This window comes from Toxotes jaculatrix, chromosome 17, assembly GCF_017976425.1.
Source record: "Toxotes jaculatrix isolate fToxJac2 chromosome 17, fToxJac2.pri, whole genome shotgun sequence".
NCBI lineage: Eukaryota > Metazoa > Chordata > Actinopteri > Toxotidae > Toxotes > Toxotes jaculatrix.
In genome coordinates this window covers 9,635,522-9,655,917 of record NC_054410.1, presented here as the reverse complement: position 1 = coordinate 9,655,917, position 20,396 = coordinate 9,635,522, and the positions used below count along the sequence as shown (strand labels likewise).

The 20,396-nt window shown below is 44.2% G+C and overlaps 1 protein-coding gene across 1 annotated transcript in view; it reads right to left on the bottom strand.

Moving 5' to 3' along the window:
• Positions 1 to 20,396, bottom strand: part of pacrg (PARK2 co-regulated) — a 119,134-nt gene that overhangs the window by 87,601 nt on the left and 11,137 nt on the right. Inside the window, exon 2 of the mRNA XM_041061104.1 lies at positions 13,215 to 13,349. Within this exon, the coding sequence (XP_040917038.1) occupies positions 13,215 to 13,349 (135 nt within the window). The remainder of the gene's footprint in view (positions 1 to 13,214; positions 13,350 to 20,396) is intronic.

Below are 20,396 nucleotides of genomic sequence, written 5' to 3'. Positions count from 1 at the left end.
CTGGGGACAGCAGTCCAAAGGAATCAGTTAGGCAGACATTAAGTAAATGAGGATGCGAGACAAAATAACAAATATGATGGTTTACGGGATGTATAAGGTGGCCTAATGTGTGCTCGTAAATATGGAGAAGGATTGTATGAATAACACACAGTAATTGTAAAACCTGCTACTCTTACACTGACACGTATTCCTGAGAGGCCACGGGGTGTCGAGTAGCAGTGTGTTGAATTGCTAATGGAATGTCATGGGAAGGGGGATGCTGGATACATGAGGGTAATGGTGATGATGACACTGCGCTGATAGCTTCCACAACAGTGTAGTTTGTGGCATGTTTGTGCGTTTGCTGAGGGAAAGGGTAATACACAGCGCAGAGCCTGGTTCTATTACCTTGTGTCAGGAAGCAGCACGCCGACTGTATTGTACCAGAAAAATGATGACATTTCGAACAGCCAGAATCCCTCCGTTGACTTGTAGCTCATAACAACACAGAGGCTTTCCTGGTCACAAACCGATTTAATTCTGTCTTTGCGAGATAGAATAAGAAGAGAGGTAAGCCTACATATTATGACATGTGTATTCTCCGTGCTAGGCCTTTATTGAAGATATGTATTGGTTTATCGAAGGCCAAGGTTCAGGGCAGACTGGGGTTAACTGCCATTCCCTGACAGCCCAGATGAGAAAGTGATGTGCACAGTGGGAGGTCACTGTGTGTCAGTCCGACAGCTAACACAGGCTCATTGGGAACCCGGCACGCTCCATTTAACTTCACAGGGCATCCACATGCTGCGTGTCTCACACACACAGACACACACACACACACATTGAGGCCTTTGCTCCCCCAGTGTCTCCTGCCTGGCCTTGTAGGGCTCCCTGTCTCCCATACCCTTCCTAGGAAGCCAGAGTCACTCTGCCTCATTAGGGTAATTGAGACAGGTCCTCCCGAGACTAAAGAGCTGCTGAATTGCTACCCACTCGCGCATTTAAAAGACCACTTAATCAAGCCCTTGTGTGTCTATGTTTTATTCTCTCTCTTTCTCATCATTCCCCTCCTCTTTTTTGTCATACTTTTCTTTCATTCCTTTTTTCCTCCATTTGTCTGTGTCAGGTCATTGAGTGGAATACAGTGTCTGTGTGCTGCTAATTGCCAGTAAGAAAATGATCTAGGGGGTTTTCTGTCTCTTAGACTACAGTCCCCTGGTGCTGAGAAAGCCCCTGGTCCGTGGATGTGTGAATGGGTGACAGCAAAGAAAAAAACGCTGATCTGTGGATGTTGGGAAGAAGAAGAAGGGAGGGGGTAGAGATTGAGTGAGGGAGGAGAGGAAAATCCACCACCTCAGCGATTCTGGGGGCCCGGCTGCTCTGAGCTGACAAAGACACCCAGATTGCGGCCAGAGGTTGTCTCAGAGAGGCGAGGTGAGCCAGAGCACCCGTCATGTAACAAGTCAGATTTAGCAATACTGCTGGGTCAAGTCAGACCCAAATTGAAGTTGGAGTCACGGCTGGCACCACACTGCTCGTCTCTTCTATTGCTCATCCATCTGAACACAAATTACTGAACCGTCCTCCTTAAACTGAGGAATACTGTACAGACCGGTGCCTTGCGCCAGTGCGTGTGTGCATACACTTTATTTACACACACATACACACACACAATTTCAAAAAACAAAAGTGACAATCCTAACGATGCTGGAGGATGGATGGATGCATCGAATTTTCTCTCAAGACTGTATACAAGCCTGTGGCCCAAGTAGATGAGGACAAAACTGAGATGCTGTTTATCTGCTCCCATGAAATAAGGCAATGACAACACAGCGTGTTCAACAAACTACCTACCACAAAACAAAAGGGGGGAGAGTGTCACCACTGAGACCTTTCTCTTTAATCATGCCCTATTTCTTCCTCTATTTCTCTCTCTCTCTCTTGTTGTAACACTCACTATATAATTTTTTTTTACTACCATTCTGTTTTTCTTTCCATTTTTCTTATTTCCCCAGCTCAACGCGTTCACCTCCCTTCCTCCTTCTCTCTTATCAGTGACAGGCTGGAAACAGAAGCGAGATAAGGAAACGCCAAAGCCAATACAAGGTGTGGTGGTCGAACACCCAGGCAGATTAGTCATTGACACATTTGTCAGTTAACAATGGCAAACGTGCAGCTCAAACTGGTAAATGGGAACAGAAACAATGAGATGAATTTCTCCTCATAATGCATTATGGGCCCTGCAGCCATTAACAGCTAGATCCAGGCGCGTACGGTTCGTCCCCTGAGGTGTGGCAGGACAGATTACTAAAACGGAGCTGCTACTGCATACCTTAATCAGTTCCTGTCACTCAATCATTCAGACACACAAGCACGCATTTACACACATACATACAAACTCAAATACACCAGCGTCTGCTTCATCACTCCCCTGCTTTCCCTGTCTTTAACAGGGGTCTTACTGCTTGTGTGTACCATCAGTTTTTGTGTACTCATTTCTACACTATTAACTCTTTCTTTCCATCTGCCAACATCACTGATGGATTGATTGTCCCTTATGATGCTTGACGCCCAATTCAATGCAATTTAGAAATGGGATAATCCAGCATTTTCAAGTGAGTATTATTTACAGGTTATAACACTCATTATGAACTACTTTACGTTTCGGTGTCATATTTTCTAACTGAATTGACTATGTTAGCTAAATGTTCTGTTGCTGCAGCTGTTAAAAGTTGCACCAACTTAAAACATTTTGCTCACTTCTTTGGTCGAGTCTCGTGTGGCTGACAGAGTTGCACTCGCAGTGTCACCATCAGGGATGATATGTTTCAGAGACGGCTCACCAATAATTGCTGCTATTTTGTCATCTGTGGATGACACAGAAGTACTCTGCAACCCTTCTGTGGCAATAATGTCTGTCAGTGTGCTGCAATCTGTGGACTTTTTTTTTAAAGGTCAAGCTATTTTTTCTTCACCTCTGCTAGAGTTCTTATTATAGGTGAAACAGTGTTCACAGCGTTCATCAGCTTTCCCCATGCTGTTTGTTTTTCCCCTTTTGAAATGCCATGTGTAAAAGTGCTAATTAAAACATTTTTGTTTAGCTGAACCTCATTTAGTTCAACATCATTGTCTGAAAAGTTTTTTTTTCTTCTTACACATTGTTCCCAGAAGCAGTCCTTCATTTAGGCTACTAGGACATATTACAGAGTAATGAACAAACAACACAGCCTCAGTTAAAGTAGACAGGTCCAATATAGAATGGTAATGTCTAAGAAGTTTGGCGTGGAGGCTGCAAAATGTCTACAAATTACATCCTTATAACCTAGATTATTTTCCTACGGATCAGAAGGAAGCTGGTTCTGTTCTGCAGAAAAAGCCAGACTTTTGTCACAGTCAAGTATAAATGTAAATTCAGATGTGAATGTATAGTCAGATGCTGTGATCCTTGCTATAAAGATTAAAACTATTCATAACAGAGATGCAGATTTCTGTAATCCATATCTCTAAACTGCAAGAACAATATGAATTTAGTTTTATTTCCATTTTATATTTCTAAATTAATGCCAAGTTAAGGAACACAGGATGATGTTTCAGTGTACGACATGAGCTTGTAACTTCTCTCTGTTAACTGGGAAAAAAAAACAGCATCTTCATTTTTTAAACATCTTTACTGGCGTGTGGCAGGTGTCAGGAATGAAGGTGTCGCTTCCCTCACACACTGATAAATATCTGATGAATAGCTGTTACAAGCATTTCTACCGCTAAAGCCAATTTAGGATAATATTTGTAAAATTAAATGATCAAATGCATTAAAATCTTTTCATAAATGTTTAATATCTGAACCAGTCATTAAATACTGTGAAACTAAATCAACAGCTGAGATACTGCTATAATTGTCTCTATGATAAGACAGATGTGGACGTAAAATGTAATGCTCAGAGAAGAACTAATTGATTACTGACAAGCTAATCTTTGGCAGGACATCTTGTACACTGGACAATATTTAGTGAGGTCACTGTTATCCTCACCTTCAGCGACCTCCAGATTCGATTTCCAGACACGTGAAACGATGTGAATTGCACTGGAAAGACTAAAAACTGTATTCGTAGATGAGCCCGTTCATGTACAAGCAGATGTAAAACAGGTGGGATTTATTATTGTTCCCTGCTTACAGGTGTGAGTACACATGCTTCATTAATACCAACTACCGTGTACGTCCAGGCAGCTCATATAACTTGATTTTGTTCTATGCACGCTTTGATAAATGCAGCCCCCTGGACTTCGCTGGCCTCTCTTTCCCAACAGCCCACCAGAGATAAACACTACAAGTGTATTCTAGTCAGCCACCTGCCACTTTAAATGGCGCTTCAATCAAGTGAATGGCCATGAGTCCTCTACTCCCTTAAAATGTTGCCATTTAGAATTATTGCTGCCGTAAGAGGGTGAAGACTAGTCGAGAGCATGGAGCATGACGGCGTTCTATGTATCTTCCAAGCTTTCTCATTTTGACTTTAAACCAGTTAACCCCAATATAATAGTATTATGTTTAAATTACATTTAAATGTATGAGGGAAAATAAAACTCCTTTATATTGCAGCACTGAGGATTTTGTCCCTTAGTTCCGCAAAGTTTTTGTTTTTCTCTCAGACTGCTCCCACTGGCTCAATTAACTATTGATCAGATTTGTGGAACCGAATGTAAATAATTAACAAAAGTGAAGATAGCATCTGCAGCTCTGCAAACAACTTCAATACAGAGGCCTCTGTCTCTCTGATCAATAGGGCGTGGATGGCATGCACAGCAGCCACTTTGAGGACCTCTGCAAGGTGGCAGCAGAAACAGAGAAAATCACATTTTTATCAGACATCGCAGCCGTGTCAGCAAAAAACATCAAGACCAAAGTAGCAATCAAGCAGTGGCTGTTTTATTGTAGATACCAGAGTCAGGAAAACTATCTCCCTTTGACACTGAGACGTAATCTGATTAATTGTCTTATGTGGGATTCAAGTAGGTAAATGAAAATCTAAAATTGTTGTTGCTAAAGCACTGATGTGCAATTGGACTTTTTTTTTTTAAATCCAGAAACTCCACTGATGTGCTCAAAATGAAACTCTGTCATCCTGTAACCAGCTCTGAGAGAAGCGATAGCCTGGTTGTGTCAAACAAAGCCCCTGTAAGTAAAGATGTAACATACTGAAGACAGAAAAGCATAAAGCTCCTTAGGGAAGTACTGTATGGCACTGTTGGGGGGAATTGAGAGAGGGCCTCCAGGTAACCCTATTTGAATAAGAATGCCTCCCATGATCCACATCAAGGGCACTGACAGGGGCACCTCTATCTACAACTACCTCCAGCAGATATAGCTGTGTGTCTGCATATTTGTATGTGTGTGTGTGTGGGTGCACAACTGATCACTCTGTGCAGCCATCAGCCACCGCATTATTCCAAGGTACTTTGTACAGTGCATTAATCACAGAGACCCTTGAGCGCTTCCACGGATCCAAATATTCCGACCTTGAGGTTACAAGAAAGACATTAGTCCTGATCCATTCAAAGTATTCGAGACAGGGAGGGGAGCAGAGGGAGGGGGCAGAAAAGCTTTCAAGGTAATGAAATTCTGCCATAATTTAAAGGAAAAGACTTGTGGGGACAAGTCTGAGCCTGAGTAAGAAAAAAAAAAAGATTAAAATGGATTTTTTTCTTTTTCCCCTTTATTTTAAATTAGGCTTAAGTGCATGTGGGGGGTAGTTTTTCTTTCTCTTTTTTTCGAACAAAAGCATGATAACAGCATTAACGTCTAGAATGAATCGAATCATTTCCAAACCAATTAACCTTTGACAGAATGGATGAGTGGACAGGAATGAGAATGGTGCATAGGAGGAGAGAGAGAGAGAGAGATGGGTGGAGGAGAATGGGCAGCAGTGTGCAGAAACAAGGCTCTGGCTTTCAGGGTGCTAGCACTTTGGAGAGTGACTGCTTACTGAGAGCATAGCATGAAAAGGAATACTGGGGTTCCCAGGGATATTCCAGACATGCCAGTCAAAACCATGTCGGTAGTTGATCTGAATAGGGAAAAGCTGGTTGAACATGCAGCAGACCTGCAGCATACACATCTTCCGGGGACCGAGCGGTAAGTTGTAGTACGGGATGCAGGGAACGGAAGATGCAGAGAGGACACCAGCCCACTCAGTCTCACCTCCTTCGTCCTCTTTGTGTCTTTCCGGTCCACCCTGACTGATAACAGAAGGAGTCTGCAGTTAACCCCACTTATTCTTTATGCAGCTCTTACTCCCTCTCTCCATCCATTTCTATTCCTCCCTCACTGGCTCACACACAGCTGCAGCCGGTCCATTAAGTTAATTAAAGGCTCCATTTTGAGCTGGAGCCCGCTAGCAAATACGAGTGCCAATCAATAGATCTCTGGCTTATTTTGTGGGAGGGAGGGGTGACAGCACTGGTGCTGCATTCAGGGACATGATTTGTAGCCTTGGCAGACAAGCCATGTCCCTCTCCGTCTTGTCCTCTGTCTCTGTCTAATTTGGTAGCCACCCTGCCCTTTCCACAATCTCCTTCCCTCTCTTCACTGTGTTGTCATTTTTCACTTTAGTCTCCCTTCTTTACCCCGAGCTATCCACGGCTTTCCCCATCTGCCTACCAGTCCTATGTTTCCCCACGATAGTGTGTGTGCATTTGTTTTAGTCACCATCTGCACGGGGGAGCCAGCTACATGGGGTTGCATCTGGGGTTGGAGGCTGGGGTGGAGCTAAGATCAACAGGGTGTCCAGGGTGATGATGTGAGCTTGGTGATGAGCCGAGGATGTGACAGAGGGACAGAGGGAGAGGGCCTCATGATGGGAGACGGCACAGCATTCCAAAAATCACAACACAGAATGAGAAGTTCATTGTGTCTGCAGCCATGTCTAAAAGTGTCAGTGTAAGCTGTGGCATGCTGGTTTGAGGAGAGACGATCCTGGGAAGCGATCGGTTGCATGCCAGAGCAATGTGTGGAGGTTTCACAGATAAAGATAACCACTGCTGATAATTGGGTTCATAAAAACAAGTGCAATCTCGATGGCTGTATCTCTGAGGCCCATGTAGACGCTGGGTCACTTTGTCCCATACCTATAGACAAAACTAAAGACGTAAACAGTTTTATATTGATCCGCATTGTAAGACATCTTCAGAAATAAAAGCTTCTCCAGTGATCCTCCATTTTCTCCAAAAATCCATTTTTTCTATTGTGTCCTACCACAGCAAGAGTGGAAGGCCCACAGGCTAAACAACCATCATCAGTTTCATGTAGCGTTCGTCTGCTATGAATAATGGCTGAGGGCGGCAGGCGGTGCAGCAGTTCAAGATCCGCAGACAAGCTCTCTCCGCTGGATGCCTCCGTTCCAACAGTCCTTCCATTCCTGCAGTCACACCAGCAGCATGGCAGTGGCACAGCTCATCTGGCTTCTTCCCAGCAGTCATTCGACAATTCTCTCCCTCCAGGGAGGCAGCCCATACAGGCCTTGATGGTTAGCCAGAGTTGTTTGTCGAAGGCCGTTTTCTTCCACCTCCTTCCTCTACTCCTCCTCTTTCTCTTCTCATCTCTCATTTTCAGTGAGAAAGCCTGGTGCTTTTTCCACTTCTCTAATCTAAACTCCCTCTTTCTCTCTTCTCTCTCCTCTCAGAGAAAGCCCAGGGGGGCTTGTTCATATTCTCTCTTCTTATTGTGTTTCATCTTTTTCCTTATGACACAGAACTATCCCCCCAGAGTATCCAGCTTTCAGCCAGGGAGCAAGAGAAAACGCATGGTTAACCCCATTTTATTCTGTCTATTCAAAGGTTCCCCCGACAAAGCTCTAGTGCTCACAGCAGATAAGAAATCATTCACACACAGTGGAAGAGAAGGTATGGTATGCATTCAACAGAAGTCGAAGAGAAGGTCATTTTCTGCGAGAGTGTGGCATTGGGAAGGAGCAGAGCATTTCTAAGCAATATGTTGCTCCATATTGTGCAGCTTACAAAACAATGGAGGAGATCACTTACCGAGGCATTACCATGAAATAGCTGTTGTGAAAGCGCCATGCTGCTGTACTTATGGCACGCTACAGTATCTCCTCTTAGATGGGCTACTTTAAGCGTTTCCATTTCTGAATAGAACTTCAGGAAATAATATTAGCACAATGTTACAGTAAACTCCTGTCAATCACACACTATGTCGACAATATTATAACAAATTAAATTCAGATGCGACACAGTGCAGCCATTATTGTACCGTAGGCCATTGCCATAAAGTCCTCCATACTGCCGCTCTATTTGCATGCTGTATGACAATTTACTGTTAAACAAATAACAAATTTGTCAAGAGTAGCACTCAGCTTGTGAATTGACTCCAAAGCAAAATGATGTGCCCATGCCATGTAATATAGCTGTCAAAAGAAGGGGTTATTAACCATAAGGTATGACACATAAAAATGTAAATGGTTAGATGGGGGGAAAGGAGGGAGGGGGAGAAATAAGGCTCCTCTCCATCGCTGTTTCTGCAATGACCTCATCTCTCTTTCACCCCACTCTCTTGCCCGCTTTCATTCTCTGTCTCTCTATCTTTCACTTTCTCATATCAAGCACACACTCCCACTGTGTTTCTCAAGCACATGCTCCCTCATCCTCGGTCACCCTAACCACCTCATTTCTCCAGCCCTCCCTCCTCTCCAACTCTCACTCTGTGCGTAATTCAATCATCCCAAGGAGATGGATATCCGTCCCCTAGGAGCGCTTACGCTCTCCATTTCCTAAAGCGCTTGATCAGATTAATTGATTGTCCCCCCACTCTCCCCATCTCTGCACCCCTTCTGCCGTCTGAGGCTGGGGTGGTGGCGGAGGGTTTACAGAAATCAGGTTTGCATTGATATTTTTATAAAATGGCTTTTTCCTTCTGCCCCCAGACAGACCCCGTAAAAGGACAAAGGGGAATAGATAAAGTACATGATGCAGGAGGAGGGGGCGGTGGTGGGTGACATGGAAGGGTGGGAGCCGGCAGAAACAGACAGGCAGGATTTATAAAGAGGACAAAACAACAACCTGAAGCGTACAGGAGACACAGAGCTGAACAGCAGATCAAGGGACAAGATAAAGCACATAGGCGATCAATGAAATAAAATAAACAAAGCTGTTTAGGGGATGTATAGCACATGTGAGGCGAGCATGTGTGTATGCATCCGCGTACCATGATATTTGGCTGCAAGCATGCAGAGCACAGCAGAGGGTAGAGATGGGAGAGTCAAACCAAGCCCCACAGGGAATGCAGGAAGACCTCAACTCATCCATTATAACTGAGAGCCAAGCGGCTGCCATGTCTCCTGATTGCTGAGTCCCCGTGGAGCTGTCTCTCTCTCTCTCTCTCTCTCTCTCTCTCTCTCTCTCTCTCTCTCTCTCACTATCCCTCTGTCACCCTCTTCCTCTGTCCCTCTGTCCCTCTCTCTCCCTCTCTCTCTTTTTTTTTTGGAACTGGTAATTGTAGTAGATTTCGGTGCTGTTCCAGGCCTCTGGCTTCTACGTTGTGGCAGGGGCCAAATACACACACACACTCACGCACACACACATGCACGCACGCAAGCACACAAACACACAGGCACACAAATACACATAGAGGACAGGAACTCACTCGTCTCTCTCTCTTATCTATCTGCCGCACATGTTCCCCATACGTGTAAAGCTTTTACCTGAGCACGCCATTACAGCTGAGGCTTTTACCTCTGGAGAGCCAAATTACCTTTCAGATACAACCTTCCCTTTTTCAACTTGCCCTTGATATTTAGTTCAGTTGCATTTCCCCTGTACATATAGACTCAAACACACACTATAAAACCACCTGCATACACCAGCCTGCAGGCACGCGCACAGACAAGCGCGCACACACAAATTCACCATGTTGCACGTCCCCAGGCTCGTAATTCTTTATCAGTTAGACCTCACACATTTTCTGCACATTCCTCTTATACTACGATATCTTCTGTGTTCAACAAATACTGTATGTTTGCACGATAGAACACACAGCACAGGCAGGATCGTACTGTAACAAGAGTAGAGCATGTTCTTCTAAGCTGCTAAGTGTTTCATACTTGACAATAACAGTTAAGGCTCACTTTACATTTGTTGTAATAAAAAAAGAAGAGACTAGTGCTATCAATAAGGAAATATAATGCTAGCAACAGCTCTCTACTTATTATAAGAAGACAATTTTTAGACTCCTCCACCAGCACTAATGCATCCAAACAGAGGATGTTTTTGAACCATAAAATATGATTAGGTCTGCACAAATAATTGCAGCTAATTAGAAATTGATGTTTTCTCTTTACACAATTAATCAAGCACTTTATGAGAACCCGAACCTGCAATATTTCTGATATTATCATTGATTTAAATTACTACCTTGAATTAACTGGTTGCCGTGCTGATCCCACTGAGAATCAACACCAGACTTTGCAGTTACAGTATGGGCAAGCTGTTTGCAAGACTGCTTATACAAGCCAACGGTATGCAGGGTCTGCCCAGGGTGAAATGGTAGAGAGCTTTATTTATTGAGGGATTGAGGAGTTAGGGGCCCCCAACTAAAAGTACAGCACATTTCACAAGTAGCAATGCCATACCATAACTCAAAACTTCTCGCTCAATGTATTAATAAGATGTATAAGATACAGTTTCTGCCACATAGAGTCCACGCACTGTCATCTACTGTAGCAGTCAAAGCTCACTTTTCAAGATTAAAAGAGTCACTCAGCATCAGCTGAAAATCTTTTTGAAAAACTTTTTCGACCTCCAGTGCTTTCAGTGCATTCAGGGTGTGTTCAGTGCTCATAGCACTGTCGGTAGCGATGCATGCAACTGTGCACAGTTCTAACATCCAATAGTGATGCCAGGTTCAATCAGAGGTGCAACAGACACAAAAGTTTTAGGAAGGTGAAATCAGGGAAACGGTGTTTTGACTTAAGTTACTTTTTATCAAGAATGTGCATTATATAAAGAATGGATGAAACAACAATCTTGAAATGTTAGCAAACAAGAAGCAACAAAGCTTCCTTCAGGGCTACAACTGCCTCTGACCCAACTGATACACTGTACACTACACTGCAAGAATAAAAACAAGACTACTACAACTAAAAATGTGAAAACTTAAAAATACACTTCAAGGACCAAACACAATCATTTTAATGGTTATGATACAATATATGGTCACAGTTGCAAAACTGGGATGACTAATTGTTCAGTTGCAGCACTATGTACAGCAAAACTGATACTGAGAGAAGTGCCGTCCACCGCCATCAAAGAAGGAAAACACAAGAAACTGTTTCCCCAGCAGGTTATGACAAAATTGATTTTCCAGCAGAATATTAACTCGCGCAAATGCCTAAAGCCCACTGCTGGGCCACTATGGTGTGAGACAGGAAATGTTAATGACATGCAGCAGATGATTCATCGAGTGCATAGAAACACATGCTGCTGCTCCCTGCTGCTCGGAGGGGGAATGACCATGTAAGTGGTAAGCGGGAGAATAGGGGACTACAGTATATGTACCTGAGTGAGTTGTCTTGGATGTTTGCTGCTACGCAGGGGCAAACATGCACACACAACATTTCTGCAGGAGGGAAGCTGAACCCCTGACCTGAACACACACACACACACTCTTCAAGGCAGACAGTCAAACTGATACACACAAGCACACACAAACTAAATCAACACAGCGTTTATTTTTCTTTCCGAAAGACTGTCTCTCTTTCTTACTTTCCCTACACTTTTTATTTGCCAGGGAGCTGAGCTCTCAGACTGGGATTGATCCTGAGCTGCCGTCTTGAACCTGTGCCCCGAGGGCAGCTCAGTGCAAACACGCGGCAACCCCTCTCCACTTACTTCCAATCACGGTTACACTCTCTGTTACACTATACCCACATATATGACCACACAACAACTGCCAGCCAGCTCCCCCTGGACTGTTATATACAAGCACAAGGCTTATAAAGACTAATTTTAAGAAGAGACACTGCTTTACAGAAAACACTCCACAGACACTTGCTAACACTCAAAATGAGAGAGTCACAATGGGCTTGAGCAATAGTCTTCTTTTGCCAAGGATTTTAAACCTGGCTAGCATGTGTATAAGTATTGGGGGGAAATCAATAAGCATAACAGCCACACTGGATATGACAGCAACAATTTCATACACCAGATCTCATTTGCTGAGTGCTTTTTCATGGGCAGAGCAGAAAAGAAATCCATTATTTTTGGCAAACGCAAAGATTCATTTGAACATTTTACATAAATAATTCATACAAAGAGAGATGCTTTTACAGTGTTTTCACCTGAAGACAGACAGCTAACTAGCGAGAAAGCTCACTCACCCACCCACCCTTCCTTCTCTCTTTGAAGTAGGAAAAAAGGGAGGAAAAGGGCATAATTTGTTTGATTCATTTATCGTTGCTTACTATGAATAAATGTCATTAAGAGTGGTTGCTGCACGGCAGTTGTGAAGTTATGGAATAGCTGGCAGCATAGTGGGAGCTGAAATAAAGCAACATGGTGATTAGAAGAATGCATCCATCCCACACACACTGTGCCAGTCAGGAGCCTAATGGCTCTGTGGAGGTTTGCGTGTTGAAACACACACACACACATATACAATTACTCGCTGTGTTTTGCTGTGACTACCCTGAGTTTCTACAGAGTATATGATTGATAAGTTCAATGAGACAGGTGGAGCATTCAAGTGAGCTAATCTACACTGCCTCCTACAGGATAACAGTCCACATTGGACCTGTGAAAATGTGAGAAACCGTCATCATCACCTTCAGCCAAGTCGATAATGATGACGATAAATGGTGTTTGCGTAGCGCCTATCAAGTTTTCATATTCAACCATCACATCTGCTTGACAGCAAAGGTGGATTCAAGCTGAAGAGTGTGTGCAAAGTCTACTGTATCTCAAAGTTCAGTGTAATTGTATATGAAAAATTCTGGGGTGGTTTCTAACAGATATTTTTCTTCATGGCCTGATGTTTTTTTCTTTGCAAGCTTTTAATTAGGCCCCAGTAGCTTTACATTTGAGCCTGTTCAGTTATTTACAGAACCTACCCCCTGTCCCCATTCTGACATGCAATGCTCCCTGATGGCAAATTTAGCACCTTAGCCTTTTTGTCGATACTGTGTGAAAACCATAAGCATTAGTCAATCCTTTCCAAAGGGCAGCGCCCCTACCTTCCATGCAATGCGGTTGCCTTTGGTGTCATGCTCCAGTGCCATCGGAAACTCTCCTCGCTCATAGAACTTGCGAAAGGTGGTTGGTTTAGAAGGGCGCTCGCGAAAAGCCCCGGCAGCTGGAGGACCCACGACCTGGACAGACACAAAGGAGAAAATGGGAATGAAGAGGGGAAAAAAAGCGAAACAGAGAAATAAACAGAATGAGACATACACAACGAGTGAGAGTGTTGTCTTATGAAATCAGAATTGACGGCGTTTTCTCCTACAAGAATAGAATCACTCCCACTGCCTTTTCTTAAAAGTAATTCAGGGAGACACATGTGCCTGCTTCTCTGCTCCTCCAAGGAGGGCACAACACAGATAGTGTGCGCTTGTGAGTGCATATATGTGTGTGTGCGTTGGCCCTGAAGCCAGAGGCACTGCCAGAGGCATTGTTAGGATCATCTTTTCTCTGCCTCCATATTGGATATGTGCTATTACTGTGCCACTGAAAGCCAATGGGACTCCTATCGCATCAGCCACAGTGTCTGCTGCTACTGTTGTGGGGGCCACTGGCGGTGGTACCAACACAACAGATGTAAGAAATGCAACACATCGGAGCAGAAATGAAAAGGAGTGAAGATTTTAAGATTAGAAAAAAAAATGTGTCATTTTAATACTGTCTCTTACAGGACAAACAAATTGGTGTTACAAAACAAATCAGTTTTACAGAATTGTTATTAACTTGTTGAAAGATAATACAAAAGGCTCGAATGCACTCATACTCCACCAACAAAGTGACCAAAACTTCTCAGTGAAGACACAGTAGTGAGACTGTTCAAGTGGAAGCTACTCATGCACTTGAGGAATTTGGATTTATTTGATTGAAAAAATTAGAGCTTAGCGAGCAGCATGTTTCAGTGGACGAATGACAGAATGTTGGAGCCAATCTTCTCCCTGTCTGTGTCTCTTGTGTGCATTCTCTGCCATCTGTGTCACGCTGCCACATGACTGGCAGATGTGTTGCTGTCATTAATCCTCAGATTACCACCCACTGAGAAACAGAATTTTGCCACAGCAGCCCACAGGCAGAGCAAACTGGGACTGGGATGCGTTATCTTTGGCAGGACTGCCTAAGATTGGTGTTCAACTTGTGAGAATTTAGAGAAGAGGTTTTAGCCTATTACTATGATCCTACCCAACGGTAGTTTAGATTTTCATGTTACATCATTCATCTAGTGTTGCCTGTTTGTTGCATAATTCGAAAAACAAAATAGATGTAGAAAAGCTTAGAACCACAAACACAGTTCAGTAAAAACCGCCATCAAGGGATGATGTAACATGGATCAAAGTTTAAGTTGCACGTGCAACGTGCTGTAGCTGGTGCCAGCATAGCAAGGCTCAAGAGGAACAAGAAGAGAGGAGACATTATGAGGTACCCTGAGCGAGTGTCTCTGAGCACTCACTGCATTTAAACAGCCCTAATGCACCGTGGGATTGCAGCACAGTCATTTCAAATGAATTCGTTTGGAGCATTTGTTTACCATGCCAGGGATTCTGAATAATATTATGCTGAATTAATAGGCACAGGTTTGTATACCTGCAGGAGAAAGACTACCCAAACAAAATGTCTGTGACTAACAATGCATGTAAAACACAAGAAAAGGCACTTTGCAGTATCGCCTACTGTACTAGCAGAAAAGAAACCCTTCACAACAAATAATACATGCATGCCTGCTATCATCTTTTATGTCCCGTCTTTTATTTTCTGCATAACTTTTGTTGCAATGGTGTATTTAATCATGAACCACAGCAAAAATTGTTACACCAACTGTTTTTGCAAAACCCTGTAAACAGTGCACCTCTGAAAAAGAGAGACTGTCCCTATATTTCATTGTATTAGGTTACAATCATTTAATCAATAATTGCTTCAACTGTTTTAACTTAGCATCATCATGAATAGTCACGTGTCAGATTGATTCATTTGAATACTGTTTCTGTCACATCCAGAGCAAATTATACAGTGAGCTAACACAGGGATGCAATGCCTTTCGCTGTTTCATTTAGACGCAACATACATCACTATTACCTATTTGTCTTCCCTCTTTTCTCTGTCTGTCTCTGTTCATTCCTTTCACTACAGGAGTTGTTTTTTTCAGCCCTAGCAGTGGAAACAGGAAGCTGTAAAGCTTGCAAGATCAGTGCTGCTCCAGCCTGCAGGAGTGACAAAGCCCTCATATCCAGGTAGCTACGACGGCAGTTGAGCCACGCTGCACGGGGAGGCTAAAAATAGCTCAGACTGGGCAGTGGGGAGAGAATGAACCCAGACTGCATTGACTGGCTGAGCAGCTTTTATGGTCAGGAATGATGACGCTGCAGTCAATTCCATGGCCTGTGTTCATGGCTGAGGTGTTGCGAGCTTCACAGCTACTTCCCCTTCTCTCGCCAATTACGATCACTTGCACCCCAACAGCCAGTAGGCACATATACATGCACGCACAACGGCATATTTTCTTGAGGCTCTGCTCACTTTACAGAAAGCCAAACACAGAAGCCCCTTCCTCCGCCATGCTGATGCTGCCGTTCCTAGCAGCTTAAGGAGAACTGTAATAGGAACAGTGTTGTGGGGAGATTATCACCTGCTGGTTTCCTTGTGCCATTTCAATGATCTCCCTGCCCCTGTTCTGCCATTCACAACATTCACATGTAAATACTGATAGTGTTTTTCAGAAAAACCACTATCACTGAATCCCAAAGCTACAGCTATACCTTCTAAGCTAGTTTGTCTTAAAGCAGCTGAATTTGCAGCATGGCAAGCATTTCATGGCAAGAAGCACACGGTGTCCATGTTGTGAGCAACAGCGTCCCTAAGTTCTGGCTTGTATGAGGAAGCAGGGATTTGCGTTAACTCAATTTAGACTAGCCGTGCTCACGACAACAACTGCTGCTGATTCTGTTAACTGTTGGCCAGAACATCACATCATTTTTTAGCTCTGCACGTCTCCCAAACACATTTGAATCACTGTATGTTTTTCCTGTCTTCCTCTACTCCGCCAGCATTTGTTGGCGTGAGTAGCCACAAGGGCGCTTGTGTTGTTGCATGAAATGGGTAAGAACAGCCCCATGCAGCCCAGAATATTCCTGTGTGATCAAAAATTCATCCCTGTTCTAAAACACTGGCATAAACACTAAGGCTGACTGAAAAAGACAGACAAAAGGAGACTATAACATAGACCTATACAAGCACATAACACCCTGCTCCTCAGTGGAAACCATAAAGAGAGCCTGTGAGGCAACAGACTATAGAACAGAGATAGAGGTGGTGTAAGGCAATAAAGGCAGGAAGTGTCTGTTTTGTGTGCCCCTGGTGCACACATCAGGGAGTCATAACAAGGCAGTACTGGTCAGATGAGCTTCAGGCTGTTATTTCTCTCCTTCGCCTTCACTCTGCCTCCAGATCTGTTTCCTCCCTAATGCTGTTGTCCACTCCAACTAGCTCCACCGTAAACCTGGCTGCTGTAAGACCCACAGAGGCAATGACACACAAACATGCACCTGCACACTCACTCACGCACCGCACATGCTGAGCTCCCCATGGGCAAGCCCCTGCAGAGGTGATTGAACACCGGCAGGGCCTCGTGCTCTTGTCATTTATAAAGGTGTCACCCTGAGAAACAGAGATGCTCCCTCTAACCTTATTAGTATGGCACTTCCATGGCTCTTATGCTTGATGCTGGCACACAGAGAGGGTGGGGTAGTCAAAAGCCACACGGAAAAAACAGAAAAAAAGAAATTAAGGGGGAGGCTGAGGTGGGATAAAGGTGGAGGATGTGATGGGCCAGAGAGAGACAGACACACAGAGACAAAGAAAGAGGAAATGAAGAGAAGGAGAATGGGGGAGGGGGATGGAGGAATAGTGGATATGAGAGGAAGAGGGAGACAGGGAGACAAGAGGTGTGGCTCATCAATTCTGAGGGTGAGTTCAGTGTGGCAGGGCTGCTGCAGCATGTAGGTGATCCATCATTGTGCCTGGGCCTCCAGCTCTCATCTCTCCATCTCTCTGCCCCCATACCACCACCCCAAAATACCGCTGAATACCCCTGATAGATATCTAGAGAAGGGCTGTCAATTCATTGTCATCCCTGCACTGCCATCACCGCTGCACTCCCTCACATGAGGCCCTCGTTAATCTCCTTCTTCATTTCTATCCGTCTCCCATCACCCCTCTGCCTCTTGCCTGTCTGAGCAAAAATGCATTTTGTTGCATTGCATTTGTAAGAGGACAAGGGTGCCACTGCACATGGGTGCGTTGCATCACCTGTTTACTGAGGCAGCAAAGGAGGTAGGCACCCTCTTGCCTGCTCGCTCTCTCTCCCTCTGCATTTCACCGCTGTTCTCGGTTGAGAGGTTATTGAAATCTAGCTCCGTACAGAAGGCCGCCTTTCCTGAGGGAGGGAGCAGGGTAGGTGAGTCACAGAGGATGGAATAGACAGGCCGAGGTGCTCCTGATAAGGTCAGCATGCACATCGCTGCCGCAGGCAACAAAATTAGCTCCCCTTATTTACAGGGCATTTTCTGCCATAGCCCAACCGGCTGCCTGCCCTGCTGGCCACCAGGGATACAGGCTGGGCTAAAGATGTATGCTTTATTCTAAAACTGCATCTAAATATACAAAAAAACAGCCAACATTTTGGAGGTATTTAGGCTGTTATGGAATGTCTCCTATATGGTCATGTCCAAACATTCCACAGGATATTCTTGCTTACTCATTCTCTCTGCAAGGCAGAACACAGACTAGTGGGAGGCAGATTCGTTTCAGAAGAATAAATCTACAATATTTGTGCAGCACTCCATTAATTTCTCATGACCAAACAGTAAGAAGTGCAATCAGTCTGCAAGAGAGTTTCATTATGTGCAGAAATTAGCCCTATTGTGAGAGACAAGGTCGGCTGGGAACAAATGAGTAAAGAGCTCTCACTGGACGGGGAAAACCACAGGCTGATGAAAACTGATGAAAGGTAAGTCTTTTGTTCAGAGCTCACAAGACCATAGAGGTGTGCTTTACAATTGTCACCACGTCAGAGGCTTTTGCATCAACTGTATCGTGCACACAGGCACAAGGGCAGGGATGTCTGTAATGAAAAATGACGACACCACTAGGCAAAGACGACACTACACTCCTCACGTCACTACAAAGACACGAGGATGAAACAGGTGACAGCCACCTACTATTGAACTGTGTGCGAGTGGGATAACTTTAAAGAAGAATTAAAAAAGAAGCTTCAAGCATTCAGGAGCGCCCCACTGTTTTCTGTCTCCTCTAGTTTAACCCCATCACATAAAAGGACAGCATAGACACAGGGAGACGTTAACGGGATGTGAAAGAAAGAGTTTGAAGTGGGAGTGTGAGGGGAGGAGTGGAAGTGAACGAGGCTCTGTGTGAGCGAGAAAAAGAGAGTGAGCGAGACAGAACGAGGGAGAGAGAGAGGGAGAGAGAATGCCCTGAGTATTTTCCATCTTCTCTGTGTGGCTCACTTATCAGCCAGGCAGCAGGGCAGCTTTGTGCTTACAGAGCCCTACTGGCTGATTCATATCACCAAGCCACAGTTGAGATGATGGCACAGAGTGAACCAGCCTGCATGGCAAAGGCAGAATATATATTAGCTCTCACTACTTGTTAAGTGAATGGGAAACCACATGCACTGAGCCCATAAGGCTAAACTTAGAAGAAACATGCGCATATGTGGGAACTAAGTTTCAGTGCATATATATACTGACAGAAACAAAGTAAAACCACATGCACAAAGCACATCACACATGTGCAAGTCCTGCTAAAATCATACAATTTATTGTATTACTAATAATTATTTGACTAATCACTTCTGCACAGGTTTGAAAATACAAGACCTTTTCTCATTTATTTGCTCCATCACTGTTTAAGAGAGCGGGGCACACACTGATCCAGTGCTTTGTCTTTATAGCCCCAATCAGTGACGACACCTGAAGATATTAAAACACAGCGCCGGGCCATGAAATTAATGAGACACACAAGGAAAAGTACTTCCCTGACTTGCAGTTATTTCCACCTCTGCTGCTGAGAAAGAAGAATTTAACTGTCCTCCCAATTTTACTCACCAAATAAGTAGCTTCTCGTCAATAAACATGCTCATAACCTGCATTTAATTTATGTCAGACTGAAAACCACCTCATAGAATATTAATGTTCCTGAAGTCAGTAATAACACTTTGTCTTAGAGTGGTTATGGAGTGCTGGCCAAAGCTCAGAACAGCTGAATGACTCATCCAAAAGTTGAAACCTAAGTTTGGTTTGCAGGTATTAAGGAAACAGTCAACCAAGAAGATAAAGAAGCAGTTGTTAAAATAAAAAGCCAGAAGAGAAGACGCTGAGACGGTAAGAAGCAGGGTGGAACCAGACGAGACAGGCAACTAGGTAAGTGTGGCTGGGACCATACACGTTAGTGAGGAAACATCACTGGGAGCTGTGGAAGGTTTGATTTGGCAGCAACACGCCCACAGGGGGAGGAATCGGAGAAGGACACACCCAGAGGAGCAGGGGGTCATCGATTTCACCACCGAGCCACAGACAGACAGTCACAGAGAGCAGAGAGGAGGTCCGTCTGCAGTATCACCACACAACACCACTGCCACACACATTCGCAAGTGTCACAGGTAGCCCGGCACTGACAGATCCCTGAGGAGTGGAGGGAGGCATGGCGAGATAAGCAGACTGCACACGGCAAGAGATACAGGTTTTACCTCTGATATGGGAATATTGTTTAACAGTGAAGACCATTATCTAGGTGATTAGTATGTATTGCAAAATGAACCCCAGGCCCTTGGTCTTATCGAACACCCAGTGTGACTTTCTGTTCCTGGAAATCAGTTTTGCAGCCTGCAAGGCCGTCTGTTAAAAATGATGCTAGAGGTTTGCTTACAGAGACACCATGCAGAGACCAAAGCCTGGCACGGTCTGAAATTTGACCTTTACATAAATTAAATGGGGGGGAAGCGCACTGAAGGCTATATCAATGATAGTAGATACCCAAGACTCTAACTCAACTGTATGCATCCAGTCACACAAACACACACACACACACATACTCTTTCTACTCCCTCTCTATTTCCTTTACATACTTGAATGTAACAAAAAATGCTTCTCAATGTTTACTCCACAGACTAA